Source organism: Penicillium canariense, assembly GCF_028826845.1.
Source record: "Penicillium canariense strain IBT 26290 chromosome Unknown utg000001l_segment0_segment0, whole genome shotgun sequence".
In the NCBI taxonomy this organism is placed as follows: Eukaryota; Fungi; Ascomycota; class Eurotiomycetes; order Eurotiales; family Aspergillaceae; genus Penicillium; species Penicillium canariense.
In genome coordinates this window covers 2482139-2498816 of record NW_026622728.1, presented here as the reverse complement: position 1 = coordinate 2498816, position 16678 = coordinate 2482139, and the positions used below count along the sequence as shown (strand labels likewise).

Here is a 16678-nt window from a genome sequence, read left to right as displayed (position 1 = left end):
ATTAGAGGGCTAAGACGGAAACCTTCAGAGATCCCATTTCCTGTAGCACTCCCGTCATCCGTGAAATTTCTTCTTATTTCTTCTCTTTTCCATCCGTGCTATGAGGTTGTGGTCTGATAATTACTATCTCATCTTCATCATCAGATGATTTCCCATGATATGAAAGAGGGCGAAACCGAGGACTTATTCTTGTAGGATGATGTTGAAAGTTAGTCATGCCACTTCATTGGGGACTGGATAAGGATTCGCTGGAAGAGACTCATCACTGCCACATGACTCGCTATGATCGTGCTCTCGCTGACTTTATTATCGCGGATGGAGAACTAGGCTCGTGAGGGCAAGGTCGCTGGAAAAGACTCCGAGCGGAGTGATTCGCGTTATAGATCTGACGGTAGAGTCTAAACACTCAAGAGATTACGTCGAACCGAGATCTACGAATCAAAAGCTACGGGCTGCGATACTAACGGTCTCGAGTCCAGATATGGCCCTGTTCTGAGCTGCGCCTAAATAGGGGGTGTTGGACTGACCTGCATTCGTGTGAAGTGCGGAGTGAGGCTTCAGCCCAACCAGCTGTGGCGGCGCAGTGAGATCAGATCGACGCAACACGAATCGGCCGGCCTTGTTTGGGGCCGCGCATCGCGCTTGTCAACGTACTTGTACCGTTTGATATATACGATAGGCAGCGATTTCTTACCCAGTGGGCAGTGTGTATTCGTCAACAAGTAAGAATGCCTCTGGAAGCCACCGGAATACTACTTGGACGGCTATCCCCAACTTGGCTGGAGTCGCGTTCCCCCTGCACCAGGCGCCGATCCCGCTCGAACTCACCTGAGGGCAATCCTTGCTTTTTGCGGGTCACTTGACCTCCAAACCCTGGACCAATGCCTTTCTGCCCCCCATCTACACTGCCAACGGTGTATGCGACCAGTCTACCCATCTTTGAATCCCTGGTAGACGACACGGTCCTCCGTGAAATCGATTCGTGGATCGTGCGGAGTTGACTCCAGTGCTATCTTATCAACAAAGCCCCACCACTCCAAGAGCTCACTTCTCCCCTCCAACTCCATGCATTGCGCCCGGCATTAGTACCTGGCCAGCTGGAGCGAATTTTCAAAACCGAGACTTCTGCTCCGTCTAATTCCCTTCTCCCTACAGTTACCAACTAGCCATGTGTTCCTACCACAGCGCCTTGCAGTGATGTCATTGCGTGACTGAAGGAGATCAAGTAGTGGTCCCCGACCTTCGCATCTCCCCTTCGACACCCTGGACGCAATATAGGCGTGATGGCCAGCGTGGCTTCTTCTATCGAGGTTTGTCTCTCTCGTGCTTGGAACCGGGGCTGGCTGGGCTCTGGCTGTGGGGATTTTTGGTCCAATCTCCCAAACTGACTCGCTGTACAGGATCCGTGCGACCGCAGCCTCCATGCCCACCAGCAGTTCATTGAGGACATCCTTCATGAGAGGCCATGGACATACAGCACTGAGCAGACCTCGATGATTGATCAACTCCCCGCCGAAATAATCCATCAGATCCTATCCCACCTCTCCGCGCGAGATCTCGCCCGTGTGTCTAGAACATGCCGCACATTCGCTGAGCATGCCTCCAACGACCGCCTCTGGGCCAGCCTGATCAACTCACATCTTCCTTTCCCCATCCATGATCCGGGGCCTTTCGAATCTTTCCATCGACTATACCTTGCCCATCTCCCCTACTGGTTTATCCCTCAAAATAAGATCTGGTTTGCGGACACCGAAGCACACGGGTGTTTAATCCTAGCTCGATATGACAATCGGCGAGGCGTGATAGAGGCATACCGAGTCATCGCAGACCGACGCACACCAAAGTTCCATATCTGGGAGGCCAATCCGGACGTCATGATTCAGACGTTTGATCCCAAGATCAGCCTGTGGCTGGATGACCCGGTCCTTCTCCTCAAGGACCAGGAGCCATCTAATCCCATCGCTGATTGTCAGACGTGGAATCCTGATCGCCGGATGCCCATGGCGGCTGAATCCCAGCATGTTTTCAGCTCCCTGGTGCTCTGCCCCCGAGAGCTCCCGGATAACGAAGTCATCACCGACGCCAGGCTCTGGCCACCCCAGATCATTCCGAGTACGAATCGAATATTTAGGAACACATCGTCCAAAAATATGTTGCTGCCGAAGTGTGCATCTGATGCGTCCTCGTCAGGGTTCCGCATTAAGCGGTGGGCCAATTTTCGACTTCGCATGACGCCAACTGATAACGAAGCAATGTCCAATTATACGACCATCGACCCAGAATGGTATATTCCCACGAAGGAGAAGCCCTACCAAGGCATCTGGGTTGGCGATTACTCTGCTCATGGATGCGAGTTTCTTCTTATATACCAAGTCGACTTGGACTCTGAGGCGGGTTCTGCAACCGCAACGCCTGCATCTGCTGACAATGAGGATATCGATGGGAATCGTGAAGAAACCACCCAGAAAGGTAGCCTAAGGGCAGTCAAGCTGACCGGAGACCCGAATGTTCCTCGCGGCGAAATCACATTTATCGCCGAGGATATTGGGCCCAAGGGACTCGTGCGCGTGGCAGATGAAGAGCCGTTTGAAGGGGCTCGTATAGTGCAGTGCATGGGGCATGTAGCAGGCCTCGGATTCCGCGACGGTAGGCAACTCCGTTTCCCCAGCTCTTCGCAACCCCGACTGGGTTTCCTGACTCCCTCATCTTGTCACAGATACATACATCGCGTCCCAACTCATCCTTGTCTCCACGGATTACATAGCACATTACTGGGAGGAGATGGGGCACATCTCCTACTTCCGTCGCGTGAATATTGACGAGCTCTTACAGACATAGCCTGTGTTACCCATGTGCACTTATTTATGCTTGCTTTTTCCTGTTGTCTTTCTGTACATACCCCAATGATTTCCACATACCTTTTGACCCAGTCCGAACCTTGCGAGTCATGTTATCGACCAGTAGGGAAATCGCCACTCTGCACCCACGCTCCTTCCTAAAGACCCTCAACCCCTCCCTTATAACCCCCTTATAACCCCCTCATGTTAACCTGCCCGCCCACTGTGGCCTAGCGGAACGGATCGATCCGAAGGATCTCCCGGCGAAGCTACTGGTGTCTTGGGGCCGAACTTCGGCGGAGCCTGCTTGACATACGTGAGGTTACAACCCTCCCGTGGGGCCAGATGAAAAGGTACTTGGAGCTGCCATCTGGCGGTTTGGGTGTTTTTTTGGATGGGTTGGAATATAATTTCGAGCCATCAGGCTCTGAGGTTGTAGGGCTTCATCAAGGGTCCTTGTGAGGCTATTCGTGGGCGGCTGTTTGCGCGGAAGATGGACGCCGGCGAGGTCGGGGGTCCGGTTTCGACTCCCGGTGGGAGAAGTAGTGAAATATTTAGATTGTATTCTTTGTGTTCAGATGGGAGTGGATTCGATGTTGTTCGCCTGGGCCTTTTTGCGAGTGGATTGGGGCTGTTTGGTGGCTGCTGATTGTGAGGATGCGCGTTTTGGTAGGGCTGGCGGTGCAGCTGCATAGCATTTTGCCTTCCCTGTGGAAACTGTGCACCTGCAAGATAGACACTTGATAGCCTGAAAATAATTCTGGGCGGTTTTTGGGATATTACTTCTTCGAGAAGTCCTTCTATGCGACCTTGCCCCACAGCAATCTACCTGGCAAATCACCAGCCTGACCGGCCCGGTAACCAACACCAAGCTCGCTGACATCAAGAAAGAACCGAGCTCGCCGGCAACTAGCAAATGCCTTCAACGCCATCCTCGATACTCGCATCGCATGGCGCTTGGTCGTAATCCTTCATCCTCTTCTTCAACCCGCCTGTCTGACCGTGGGCATTTCAATCCAGTTGTGTGGGTTGACTGAATAGTCAAAATGTAGCCTCCCTTGAGCACGAGAGCATAAAGTTTTGTGTATTGTGCTATTGAATAGGTACAGACGCAGGGTGTCAAAAGGTATCGCATGAAACGAAAGGAGCCAAAGACGCCGTAACTCTGAAGATGAGGTTGGGAAGCGGAGAATTCAGCGCAGAGAAAAGTACTTCGTCATACATCAGTCCTGAGATAGTGTGCGTTTGCATGGTCACATCACCACCTCAGTTGAATGTCCGCTCGGGAAACATCGAAAGGATCGTAAATCGCCTCTTGCCGTCTCTTGAGGGGACAACAGATCACCGCCGGCGCTCAAACCAGCTCGAAGAGCCCATCACAGCCACCGATTGATCCATGACCCACTCGCCGACACCGAGGTAGTTGTCGACCCAGCGCTTCACTTCCTTGTTGTCAGAGATCTGTTCGGTTTTGAGACTGGGGCTGGAAGCAACCCGCACGCACGCGACCCCATCCGTGGGGGTGCGCGAGGGTTAACCAAGTTAGCAAGACTGTCCTCTCGTAGCGCCTTCCATGCTTCTCGTCGGGTAGGAAGTAAACATAGCAAGACATGGGAGGGGGATGCGGAGGGTTCGGAGGGGTGGGTATTATTTACGTGAGGCCCGTGGATCGCTTGACACCTGCCAGGAAGGCGGAAACTGTGGAGAGAAATATCGGTTAGACCTAACTGCGGGTTGCCTCCAGGATAGCAGATAGCAGCTTACAGAGTACGGCATCGAATGCGTAGTGGGTGAGACGGCCGAACTGCTCAGCGAATGGGGTTAGTCGAGCTCGCAACACTTCTCCAACTCTCAAATTCAAGGCAATAGAGGTCTGCATACCATGGTGGAGAGAGTGATCAGCGTGAAGAGCATAGAATCGCAAGTCTCAACAAGGCCACAGCAGTTGGAGATGATGAGCGGCAGCGGTCGGGGAAAGGCATCACGTGGGTCACTTTCACATGACCTTGGGCAGCTGAGCAGCTGAGCAGCTGAGCAGCTGGAGGGTGGCTGATGTGCTTAGGTAAATAGCTACTCGATTCAGACTTTAGTGGCTGGGGAGCACCTTTCCCAAAGCGGCCGGGTCAATCTTATCGATAAGGCTGCTCCCACCGAAATCCCTTTTCGCTTCTGGGCTCGGGGGGCCATCAAATTGGGTGTCGCTATTTGTCACGTTTACTCGATAAAAGGACTTGAATCTACGGCACGCAAACCAGCACGGGCCTTTCTACTAAGAGGGGAGCTTTTGTATATTTTTTTGGTCTTTCAGAGCGGATGCGGCCGCTGAAGATTGGCCGCAAGGTGTCAAGTTGGATGAGGGGTAGATAATGGGTAAATACTAAGGCAAGGGAGAGAAATTACAGGAGGAGAGAAGTCCAGATCAGAAGAAATTTCATTAGACCGGTTCAGCTATTTACGGAGTAGCAATGCACATGCCAAGCTATAGGAGCACTGTACACCGGCGAGTAGTCTGGGGCAAGAGTGCAACAGAGGAGCGTCCTGGTTGGTGCCTGAGAAAAAGCAGCGGGAGCGTTTGGCGGAGATAGCATCGGCAACCAACATTTTCCCTCCCGCCCCTCACCTTCACCCTCCGTCCGTTTTCACCCCTCCTCCTCGCTTTTTCTCCATCCCACCCTCTGCAATTGATTCCTCCCCCTGCTATCACATCCTCTATTAGTTTAGTGCAGCAGATCAAAATGGCGGCCACCACCTCTCTCGACCACCTGTCCAACCGGATGAAGCTGGAGTGGCACTCCAAGCTCAACACCGACATGGTGCCCGCGAAGAACTTCCGCCGCACCTCCATCATCGGTACCATTGGTATGTTGTGTCCACGACCACGCCTAGACCCTTGATTCGAAGCTCGTTTCTTGGGGAAGGGTCATGGTCATTGAATGACCGGGAAAAAAAATGTCGCTGACGTGATTCATTCTGTAGGTCCCAAGACCAACTCCGTGGAGAAGATCAACGCTCTCCGGACAGGTACGAAAAACAATAACTCGATAGAACTGCCGCCGAAAAGATAGACTGACCAGACTTTAGTGGGTCTCAACGTCGTTCGCATGAACTTCTCTCACGGCTCATACGAGGTAAGTACCTGGCGGTGCTGACATGCGGTGAAGGCGTTCCATTGACTCTGGCATCAATTAGTACCACCAATCTGTGATCGACAACGCCCGTGAGGCTGCTCGCATCCAGACTGGCCGTCCTCTGGCCATTGCCCTCGACACCAAGGGCCCTGAGATCCGTACCGGTAACACCGTCGGTGACAAGGATTTCCCTATCGCCATGGGTGCCGAGCTTAACATCACCACGGACGAGGCCTATGCCACCGCCAGTGACGACAAGAACATGTAAGCACCCGTCTGGCGAAAAAAGATGGATTGGTTGCCCAGCCGACCGTATGGCGGGATTGGTGTTGCAGATGCTGACAAAGTGCGGGCAGGTATCTTGACTACAAGAACATCACCAAGGTGATTTCCGCTGGCAAGCTCATCTATGTTGATGACGGTATCCTGTCCTTTGAGGTGATCGAGGTGGTGGATGACAAGACCCTGCGCGTCAAGTGCTTGAACAACGGTAACATCTCGTCCCGCAAGGGTGTCAACCTGCCCGGTACCGACGTAGACCTCCCCGCTCTGTCGGAGAAGGATATCAGCGACTTGAAGTTCGGTGTCAAGAACAAGGTCGACATGATCTTCGCCTCATTCATCCGCCGCGGCAGCGACATCCAGAGCATCCGCGAGGTGCTTGGCGAGGAGGGTAAGGAGATTCAGATCATTGCCAAGGTCGAGAACCAGCAGGGTGTCAACAACTTTGACGAGATTCTGGAGGCGACCGACGGTGTGATGGTCGCTCGTGGTGATCTTGGTATCGAGATCCCGGCCCCCAAGGTGTTTATCGCCCAGAAGATGATGATCGCCAAGTGTAACATCAAGGGCAAGCCCGTGATCTGTGCCACCCAGATGCTGGAGTCCATGACATACAACCCTCGTCCCACTCGCGCTGAGGTGTCCGATGTCGCCAACGCTGTCCTGGACGGTGCCGACTGTGTCATGCTGTCGGGTGAGACCGCCAAGGGTAACTACCCTTGCGAGGCCGTCAAGATGATGCACGAGACCTGCCTGCTGGCCGAGGTCACCATCCCCCACTTCCAGATCTTCGATGAGCTGCGCAACCTGGCTCCTCGCCCGACCGAGACTTCCGAGTCCATCGCCATGGCTGCTGTCAGCGCCAGTCTGGAGCTGAACGCCGGTGCCATTGTTGTCCTGACCACCAGCGGCAAGACTGCCCGTCTTCTGTCCAAGTACCGTCCCGTCTGCCCCATTCTGATGGTCACTCGTAACGCGACCGCTTCTCGGGTAAGTTTTGCAGCTCCAGTATCCCGGTCCTATTCCAAGCTAACAAAAGCTTTTTCCAGTACTCGCACCTGTACCGCGGTGTGTGGCCCTTCTACTTCCCCGAGAAGAAGCCCGACTTCAACGTCAAGATCTGGCAGGAGGATGTCGACCGCCGCCTCAAGTGGGGTATCAACCACGGTCTCAAGCTCGGCATCATCAACAAGGGCGACCCCATCGTCTGCGTTCAGGGCTGGCGTGGTGGCATGGGCCACACCAACACCGTCCGTGTGGTCCCCGCGGAGGAGAACCTTGGCCTGGCCATGGAGTAGATCTGCGACGACACCAGATGATGGTGAGCTCAATGAATCTATAGCTCCAATTAGTTGCTTTCTTTTTTGTTTTTGGATTATCGCTGGTGCGAGGGGTTGGATACATACTTTTTTTCCTTGTTTCGTCATTTTGCAAAATGTGTCTTTCCATTGTTTCAAGCCTAAGCTCGTTTCTGCGTGGTCTGGACCATGCTGGCTCTTGGAAAGAGGTTAATGCCTTGTCATGTATATGAGACGAATATAATGCCTTTAGGTCAAGTTTGCTGTGTAGTTAGCCTAGACCTTACTCCAAAGGAATCAATAGATCTGGAAACGCTGCCTTTGGCATCTGGTTAGTACGCTGGTTGGTTCTGTCCCTCGTGCTCTTCGCAGGAACTGAGAGTTGTGCGCGCATTCCTGTACGACTTCTGCTCAGGTATAGCGTCGCCAGGGGCGAAGCGCATCGCAAAATAGCCAAATCCCAGTCACAGACGAGGGGAAATGAGGTGAGAAAAGAAGAAATGGAGGGCCGTCGGCCAACCGGAAAGGCCTCTCGCTGCGGGGGATCACGAAAACGCGCTGCCTCCGCCGCCGAGGCATGTGTTCTGCAGGCACCCGAACATGCTAGGCGGGTTAGTATGCCCTGTCGATAGTCGCTGTGTGAGCCCTCTTCATCGACGAGCTAGACAGCGCGATGCGACAGACAGCAAGCCGCTTGATTGCGGAAATTTGTGAAAATATTAAAAAGAATTTAAAAGTTCATTCTGCTTCGATGGTCAAACACTATTCCCGAGTGCGGCCCCATTTGCTCCCGATTTTCGCCGATGACTCGGGGACGTATTTATGCCTCAGGAATAAGGCATTACATTTGTCGATCCGAGGGAGGCGTCACATGCGTAGAGCCGAATATACTAGTGAAGTGCTTGGACATATACTAGCTTGGACCTTGGGAGGAAACATAAAAATAGTATGTGGCTCATTCAAGGAAAGTAATCTTGGTTTCTAGTTCTACTGGGCTAGATGGATGTTAGTTTGACTTGCACGTTTCGCTCATATGTTGAGAAATTTATCTTAAAGGTAACAGTTGGAACAAGGACAAGTCATGCGATAGGTGCAGCCGCTTGCCACGATGTCTAAAATGAAAACATAAGAAAAAATTTCCGGAATGCGCCTGCCCACGTCTTCCGCTCATACTCTGTCCCTCCATAACATCAACAGACCCACCAAGCAAAAATGCAGACCGTATATGCAATGCCTGTGAATAATTTCAAAAGAACAGTTCCTTGGAATTGAAAAATGTCGTCGAGTCATTAATCGTTATGGAAATGGTGGTAGTTTGTGCATCACAAATCCGAATTATGAATCATTAGAAAGCACCGGCATCAGCCCCATCGATGGCGTCCAAGTCTGTGACATTGGTGACTTGTTGCTCACCCTGCGGGTACCGGTACATCGCGCTTGGTTGAAATTGATGCCAGCAACTAATTTCGTCAGATATCATGTGTGAACTGGCTGTGGGAGTTTGTAAGGCATACCTTGGGGCCTGTAGGACATATCGTGCCATCGCCTCTCGGAAGCGACTCTTGTACTCTCTCGGACTCGTCACCGTTGGACGATTGCGACCACCACCAGCAAAGCCTCGGTCCTTGATCCAAGACTCAAGCTTCTTGTCCCAAGTGTATGTTCGGATACAGTCAATGATTCCGACCACCAACTCGCTGCGTTTCTCGTCAATCGCTATCATCAACGAGTAGTCCATGACATTCTGGCGGCCGAGGAATAGGGTATCATTCCACACGCTCTGGCCTAGAAGCTTCTTTGAATGCTCTCGTGCAAATAGGGGTGTCTCGTAGATAAAGTCGACCATGTTCTCGTCCAGCAGAACTTCATCCTGCTCACCGGTGCTTTCTACCTTGCGGTTGCGCATCGAGCCCTTTAGATCGAAGAGACGATTAGGAGCACGATCATAGAACAGATTCTCCATCAGCAACAGGAACCAATTTTGCTCTATTCCCGTTACCGGGTTCTTGATGATGATTTGGTAAAATCCAAACATCTTGGCAATTGCCGAGGGTAAGTCGTGAAACAGCGCCTCGGACATTATCTGGAAGTACGCTGGAGCGAACTTCAAGAAGGCCTGGGTCTCGACAGGTGCCAGTGACTTGAGGACAAACCGGTCGTCCAGGGTCTTGAGGAAGATTGACTTTGTTTTGCCGCCCTTGGAGTCCCACTTCAAGCAACGGGACAGCGACTCCACGATGCGATCAGCAACACCGCACTTTTTGCGAAGCGCCTCGAATTGTTCGGCGTAGAAAACTTTACACAGCATTTTGGCTTGGCCTTCCTGGAACTGATACTTGAGATGAGTTCCTGTCTGCCGCAAGAGAGCATGCTCTAACCGAGCTTCGTTGGCGACCTCGGACTCATCTTCAAACTCTGAGTGATGACCCTCTATCTCATCGTACCGTTCTTGAATGCTAGCCAGCTTATCCTTGTAGTCAGAAGAGTCCAGAGCAAATGCAATCAGAGAACTTGGCTCGTCCTCGCGCACGATGATATCGCAGTCGGCAAAGACGTGATCTCCCCCACTGAGAGGATAATCAAGGGCCGTCCATCCGCTAGCGGATCGCTCAGACCAAAAGTTTGTCAACATCTTCAATAGGGTTGTTCTTTCATGCTTAGGAAGATCCTTGAAATCAATCGAGTCATCGTAAGGCAGCATTTTGGCGTCTTCTTGGGAGTCCACATGATGGAGGTCTTCACCAGAGTTACGTTCTTCGTCACTGCGTCCTTCATCTGCCTCACCCTCAGACATGAGCTGAGAATCAGAGGGGACAATGCCCCTGGCCTCGAACGATCCCGAGGGCGTCTCCTGGCCTGAAAATGTTGCAACAGCTTCCTCAGGTCCCCTCTGATCCATGGAATCGTCACTCTTTCGGCCCATGTCATCCGGGATGATTTGTGGGGCTGCCGGCAGAGAATCTTCCCCGTCAACATGTGGTTCCCGTTCTTCAACGGCCTCTTTCACATTCCGGTAGACCTCAACAATTGGCTTCGAAGATGCGAGGGGGAATGCACGTGAATAAGTGCCTTTAGCTGCTCGCTGGCGTCTCTCACGTTGTCTTTCCTTTTCGAACTCACGGCTTAGTTGCTCGAAGTGCCTGGCGAGATTTGATACGCGAGAACTGCCTCGTTTTGGAGTGGAGCGAGGAATAAGGGAATGCCCCGGGGCAAATCGCCCATTCTTAAGGACACTCAACCCAAGGCGTTCAGTAAACTTCTTTTCCGATGTCTTGGTCGAGTCGCTTCGTGAGCTTCCGGAATCAATGGAATTTGTGTGACTGAGTTTGAGGCCAAACGATTTCTCTCTGACGAGATGAGCAGGTTGAGATTGTGCACGGATCAATGGAGGAGAACGCGCTTTCCCAGACCGTCGAAAAGCACCCTCAGCAAGCCTTGGGATTGCCGATGGTCGATTGGGCGGAGTACTTGGAAGATCGGTGACGGTATTGTCTTCCTTGGCTCTGCTCTTGGTTGCCGGGGAAGACACAAAGGATGAATCTGTGGAATCCTTGAGATCTCGATGAGGCTCAGCCTCAGCAAGTACCGCCGAAGCATCTGAGCTGGATAATGCTCGACTGAGAGGAGAGGCTGGGTCAAGCGGCTTTTGTTCGGGTTGGCTCGATAGAACAGCCAAATCAAGGTGTCGGACCTCCTCTTGCGCAACAGCTGCATCTTGCGGGGTATCTCTTTTGCCATTGACAGCATCAGGTGCCAAATCATGAGTTGGAGTAAGCAAAGAGGGGAGCTCGGTAGCTTCGGTCGGTGAATCTCGGTGCTTTTTGCCGGTATGCTCCTCAACAACTGAGACCAGCACGTTTTGAGCCTTCTCAGGTGAAAGTGTCATGCGTCGCATCATTCTTGGCTTCTCATTCGTTTCAATGGTCTCACCTTCCATGCCAGTGGGGGTGTGAAGCGCATCATCAGAAGTCAAGGATGTTGCATCTTTGTCCAGGAAGATTTTCTTGAGTTGCAAGGTCGCCAGTCTCTTGATATCTTTCTCTGATGGAAAGAAGTTCTTCTCGAAGTCTGCAAAAATAGTGTCCCATTCAACCACCTTCTCTTGAACAGCGCGAAGAACCTCATTCAGGGGGATGACTTCCCAGTAACGGGAACTGGTGTACTTGTCCTGCAGACGCTTATTTAGAGAAGCATGGTCCTCATGGGCTTTCTTGATCAACATTTCAATCTCCTTCCTGCATCCATCCAGGAGTTCAGGTAGAACACTTTCCACGTTGATGCCCTTCAGTCGCACATTAACAGATCTCATGAACTTGTTGAGACGATCTCCAGTGTCGGAGTAAACTTGGTTTCTCAACTTCAAATCATTATCCACCTTCCAGGTAACACGGGGTCGTGGAACAACAATCTCTAGGAGGTGTATTGGATCATACTGGATGCGAATGGCAACATCTTTGAAGCCAAAGTAGCGGAGATGATCTCGCTGGAGGTCATGAGGACATACACCCGCACGGGCATGGAGGTTCCTGCCCCAGAAGGAGACCTCCAAGTATTTGCCAAAAGAGTATTTCCAAGTGTTTGCAGACATCAGAGTGACCTGGGTTTCATTGCCGCAGATTTTGCAAGTGCTCCACATCAAAACCGTATCTTGCATCCCTCGAAGCTTGGAAGGGTAAGGCTGGACCAAAACACTAATCTGGGCATCGCCGTGGACATATTGTCGATGATGCTCAAACATGCGCTTTTCACAGCCATTGACGGTGCAGACGGCATTCGCTGTGTGGCAAAGGTCGTCAACATACTGCCCAATCGTGCAGTCAGGCTCGAATATCGTATCGTCCCCATGTTCGTTATAGAACTCCAGAGCAAAAATGTCAGGCCCAGAGCACGGTACTGAAGTCGTGGTGCACACAAGGCTGTAGAGGACCACGATGTTCTGGTGAGCATACGGATCGAACATGTTGGAATTTCCTGAGACATAGGCTTCCCACTGTCGTTTCTGAGTTTGATAATGGTAAAGGACACGGTCGTATTCAGCGTCATGCGCTGCGCGCAGGACCTCTTTAACTTTTGGTGGAGCATCAGGGGGAGAGTCATGAACCATCTCAGGGGTAATGAGAATGAACTTCTGAGGCTTAGCCTGCTCTTCTGCACTTTGTTCAGAGTACCCGTCTTGGTCACGGAGACGTTTGAGGTAGGCCAGTCGACGTTCCATCTCTCTGGTCCGCATGAGGAGATACGGTGGTTCAAACTTGACAAACGGTGAGGCAGACAAGATCTTAGTCTGATGATCATGAACCATGTCGTCGTGATATGTTGGCATCGGAACATCATCAGGGACTTCAATATTTTCTGTAGACATGGGCGCTTTGATCTCAAATCCCTCTGCTGGTTTCTCATTCGGAACCTCCGACTCGGTGGCACCATCCTTGCCCTCATCGGCAGCCAATTGGGGGTTTACCTTCCTTTCCGAGGCACAGATGGGCCTGTGAGCATGGCTGTATGAGGTTGTCGGCAGTTTGGCAAACTCATCTCTCATCAGATTCGTTTCAAGACGCAGATTGTACACGACATAGACCATAAATTCGGTGATCTGCTTTACCTTCCCAAGTATCTCTTCGTCGCCGCCCCTTAGAACGATTGTGCATCCAAGCTCTTTGGGACATCCGGAGATGTACATGTATGTCTTCTTCCGACCAGAATGTACGTAGGTCTTGACATCGAAGCTGCTGCAATCACTATGAAGGGTGGTTGTCAAGAGTTTGTCCATAGAGGTCACGATTCTGGTTTGAGTACATCTTGAAACCGCTTCGAGAACAGACGGTTTCACATTATACGCAGTAGCAATGCCCGCTTGTTCGAGAAGAGCGAGTGCTAGACCGGAGACATTTGTCTCGACAAGCAGCAAATTTGGATGTAAAGCTGCAATTCGACTGACAAGGTTCTCGAGAAACTCGCGCTCTTGTCGGATGAGAGGCTCGAGACTCATGAAGTGCTGCTGTTGGCGCGCATATTCGAGCGGAAATGTTATGATCAAGATATTTGGATGCGGAATGCTTCTTGGCATACTCTTGAGGGCAAGGTTCTTGGTGAAAACAAGTCCAGAGACGTAGGAAGTATCGCCAGGCCTGCCACCGGGTATTTTTTTCAGCTTGATGTAATGACGAATATCCATATCGTCCCCGCGCTGAACATCCGGGTCCACTTCATCCGCCGCTTTCAAGATAATTGGCATCAGGGCGCGTTCCCAGCTGCCGCTGTTTGGCACAGATCCTTCTACCAGTAGCTGCCACAAAAGCCTTTGTACATGTTCCAGGCTGGCCCTGTTGAGCTCCGCCGGCGGTGCCTCGGCCCCTCTCATTGATGAACTTCTGGTCATCTTAAATCCGGGTGGTTTCAGGCCAACAGTAAGAGGAGCCCCTGGTAAGGATAGATCATGAGAGAACATATTGTCCTTTGACGTCCTTGGCGAATTACGCGCATGAATGCTGCTAGCAACGCTCAAATTCCGACGTCGCGAGGAACGCGGCAAGTTGACTGCCCGCGAACTGGTGATGCTTGCCTCATCTGCGTCTCGACCGAATTGACTGACACTGGGTGCGCCTCGATCGCCAAATGCAGAGCGGCCTTTTTTCATAACAGCAAGAAAGCCACCAAATCCCGCTGCTCTCTCGTTGTCGCCGCCGCTCTTGGAGAGGTTACCTTCGGAAACCGCAGACAATAAGCTGGGTTGCTCATCACCACTGGAAGCATCATCCGACAGGTACTGTGCCAGATCAGGGTCAATAATGTTGTCTTTATGGAACGCCGGAAGTCTACTCTCAGCGTTCAAATCGTCATGGTGGCGACGTTGGAAAGGCGCGCGATCCTCGTGGGAGGGTTTAAAGCTTCGGATGTACTGTTGCCGTGAATGATGTCGCTTATGACTGATGGAGTGCGGTCTAACTCCTAGTGATGACCGCAATGACCGCGAGGAGGTAGGTCTGGTCAAAGGGCGGTCGGAATTGATTTCAAGGACTGCCGAACGACGATTGTGGCCTTCTCCTGCGCGTCGTGTGGCCGGGATAGCCATCGTCGGGGTCCTAAGTACATGATCGATAGATTGAGAGACGATAGAAGACGAATCGTCGTCGTCGACAGAAGGGCGAACGTTCCCACCGCCATAACTGGGTTCAGAACCTCGTGGATTCATGATGATGGGACTCTGCTCACTGTCCGAACACTCAGAAGAATCGTCATCCCGTGCGTTGATCATTGCTTCGCAGGGTTTGCAAACGCGAATCGTGCCAGGTTGCCCAAACCGCGTGCCAGGAATCAGAAGGGTGCACTTCGAATCAAAGATCTGACCACAGGTACGACAGTGATGTTTCCTGCGGAATGTAGTGAAGGGCTCTCCACAGTGAAAGCAGTCTTTGGCATTTTCATCGCGCATCCAGAAATCTCTGCTGAGCAGTTTACTCCGCAGCTGAGATAGAACACCATCGCCTGCGATCGGCGGCTGGTTTCCATTCGACGCTTGCCTCGTTATTGGTGCAACTGCTGTATTCAATGGCGGTAAAGAAGCCACAGTAGTGGTTGTTTCGGCAGTAGAGGCTCGGGACATCACGTATCCTGGCAATCGGTTCCTTGCAGGCGGCGCATGCGGTTTCTCGTTTGGCATTGTCGGAATTGTCGGGATGATAGCCTTTGATACGTCGCCGATTGCTTCTTCATCGCGAGAAGCTGATGGAACAATGCTGTCGGAAGCCGAGTCCACAACGTAAGAACCCCCGTCCTGCGGCGTAATCTTCGAGAGGCTATTTGACACTGAAGGTGGCACCGTAGACTCATCACGTACACTAGAAGACATCCGCGAGTTGGATCTGCTTTCCTGATTCAGAGATTTCGAGTCCTGGGTGAGTTCGGAGTGCTTTGAAGTTCGTGGCGCAGCTTGCTGAAAAATGTTATCATGGGGCCGGGATTGGTCCGCATTCGACGGCTTTCGCGGCTGGCCATCCGAAACATGGCCGGTAGAAGCAAGAGATTCGCTAGCTTCAATTATACCCTGTTCTTCATGGAGGGTTTCCTGTCTTTTCGTGGACAACACTGGTGAATGGGAGGTACCCTGGCTTAACATCGAAGAAGATTGGCTGACGGACATCTCCATAGGACCATCCCTACTACCGATACTTGAAGATTCCGCATTTTGGATTCCTTGCGAAGGCACGTTAACTGAGCTGCTTCGCGAACGGCGGCGTGGACCAGCGACGTTCACATGTAGTTGGGTGATCGCTGGGTCTGCTGCGATAGAGCTGCCAGCAGACTTTGTCAGTGAGGTAATATTGGCTTTCGCCCCCGGAGCGGGGGAGACGGATGCCTTGGAGGATATGCTAGCGCTTTTTGATGAAATTCTGGAGCTCTTGCCAGCGGTTGGCTGTGGTGCAGCATCCTGATCAGGATGAAAGGTTGACACAGTTGGAGAATGCAGTCCGGAACCTTGCGAGGGGTCAGGGTGTGATGGCGGGCAATCTACCGAGCTGGTCGCTAGGTCTGGGATAGTCTTGATCGTGGACCGCTCTAAGGTCGGACTTTTGACCGCAGGGCTCTCCGCAGCACTTCTGTCCGCAATTTTTGCCCCGCCGCTCACGATGTCTCTCATACCCCCAACTGATGTCCTGAAGCGACTGTATAGTCCACTTAGCCCCCGCTGCAGCTCCTCCGATGAACCTTTCTCGTCCGAAGCGGATGCCGGTGCGGGGGGACTGGTGAACTCGTTGAAAAGCGTCAGGGAATCGGACTGGTACGCCGCGCTGTGGATCTGGTCGAGAGCTGCATCAATGTTTTCTCTCTCAGTATGGGTCGTGGCTAGAGAGCCCCTCGATCCACGCCGGCCAAGCGGAAGGAATCCGGACGATGAAGAGGGGCTTGCCATTCCATGAGACGTTTGTTCCATCGATGAGTAGTTGCTGCGGTCAGGCCCAAAGCTCATGAACGATCCATGAACGGGACTCAGGGTACTTCTGGTCGCTGGGCATTCGGGGCTTAACTGTGGAAGAAGCTCGGACTGGGATCAAATCACCCAGCCCGGTGGGATGTCTCGGATGTTGTCAAGAAAGAGAGCAACGCAAGAGCAAAGGCCCTTGCTCTCCGCAAT

At 52.2% G+C, this 16678-nt stretch overlaps 4 protein-coding genes across 4 annotated transcripts; 2 read left to right on the top strand and 2 right to left on the bottom strand.

Moving 5' to 3' along the window:
• Positions 1 to 1493: 1493 nt before the first annotated feature.
• On the top strand, positions 1494 to 2838 carry N7482_000862 (F-box protein; the record flags this gene model as incomplete). The annotated part of the gene is made up of 2 exons (XM_056682987.1): positions 1494 to 2646; positions 2717 to 2838. The coding sequence occupies 2 exons, from the start codon at positions 1494 to 1496 to the stop codon at positions 2836 to 2838; spliced, it is 1275 nt and encodes a 424-aa protein (XP_056546593.1).
• A 1340-nt stretch (positions 2839 to 4178) lies between these two features.
• N7482_000861 (DUF1748 domain-containing protein) lies at positions 4179 to 4721 on the bottom strand (the record flags this gene model as incomplete). The annotated part of the gene is made up of 4 exons (XM_056682986.1): positions 4179 to 4314; positions 4493 to 4535; positions 4602 to 4641; positions 4719 to 4721. 4 exons carry the CDS (start codon positions 4719 to 4721, stop codon positions 4179 to 4181), a joined length of 222 nt encoding a protein of 73 aa, XP_056546592.1.
• An 851-nt stretch (positions 4722 to 5572) lies between these two features.
• N7482_000860 (pyruvate kinase CDC19) lies at positions 5573 to 7545 on the top strand (the record flags this gene model as incomplete). Its single annotated transcript, XM_056682985.1, has 6 exons — positions 5573 to 5696; positions 5814 to 5858; positions 5919 to 5965; positions 6027 to 6229; positions 6322 to 7237; positions 7297 to 7545. 6 exons carry the CDS (start codon positions 5573 to 5575, stop codon positions 7543 to 7545), a joined length of 1584 nt encoding a protein of 527 aa, XP_056546591.1.
• A 1345-nt stretch (positions 7546 to 8890) lies between these two features.
• On the bottom strand, positions 8891 to 16477 carry N7482_000859 (1-phosphatidylinositol-3-phosphate 5-kinase FAB1; the record flags this gene model as incomplete). Its single annotated transcript, XM_056682984.1, has 2 exons — positions 8891 to 9005; positions 9060 to 16477. The coding sequence occupies 2 exons, from the start codon at positions 16475 to 16477 to the stop codon at positions 8891 to 8893; spliced, it is 7533 nt and encodes a 2510-aa protein (XP_056546590.1).
• Positions 16478 to 16678: the final 201 nt, after the last annotated feature.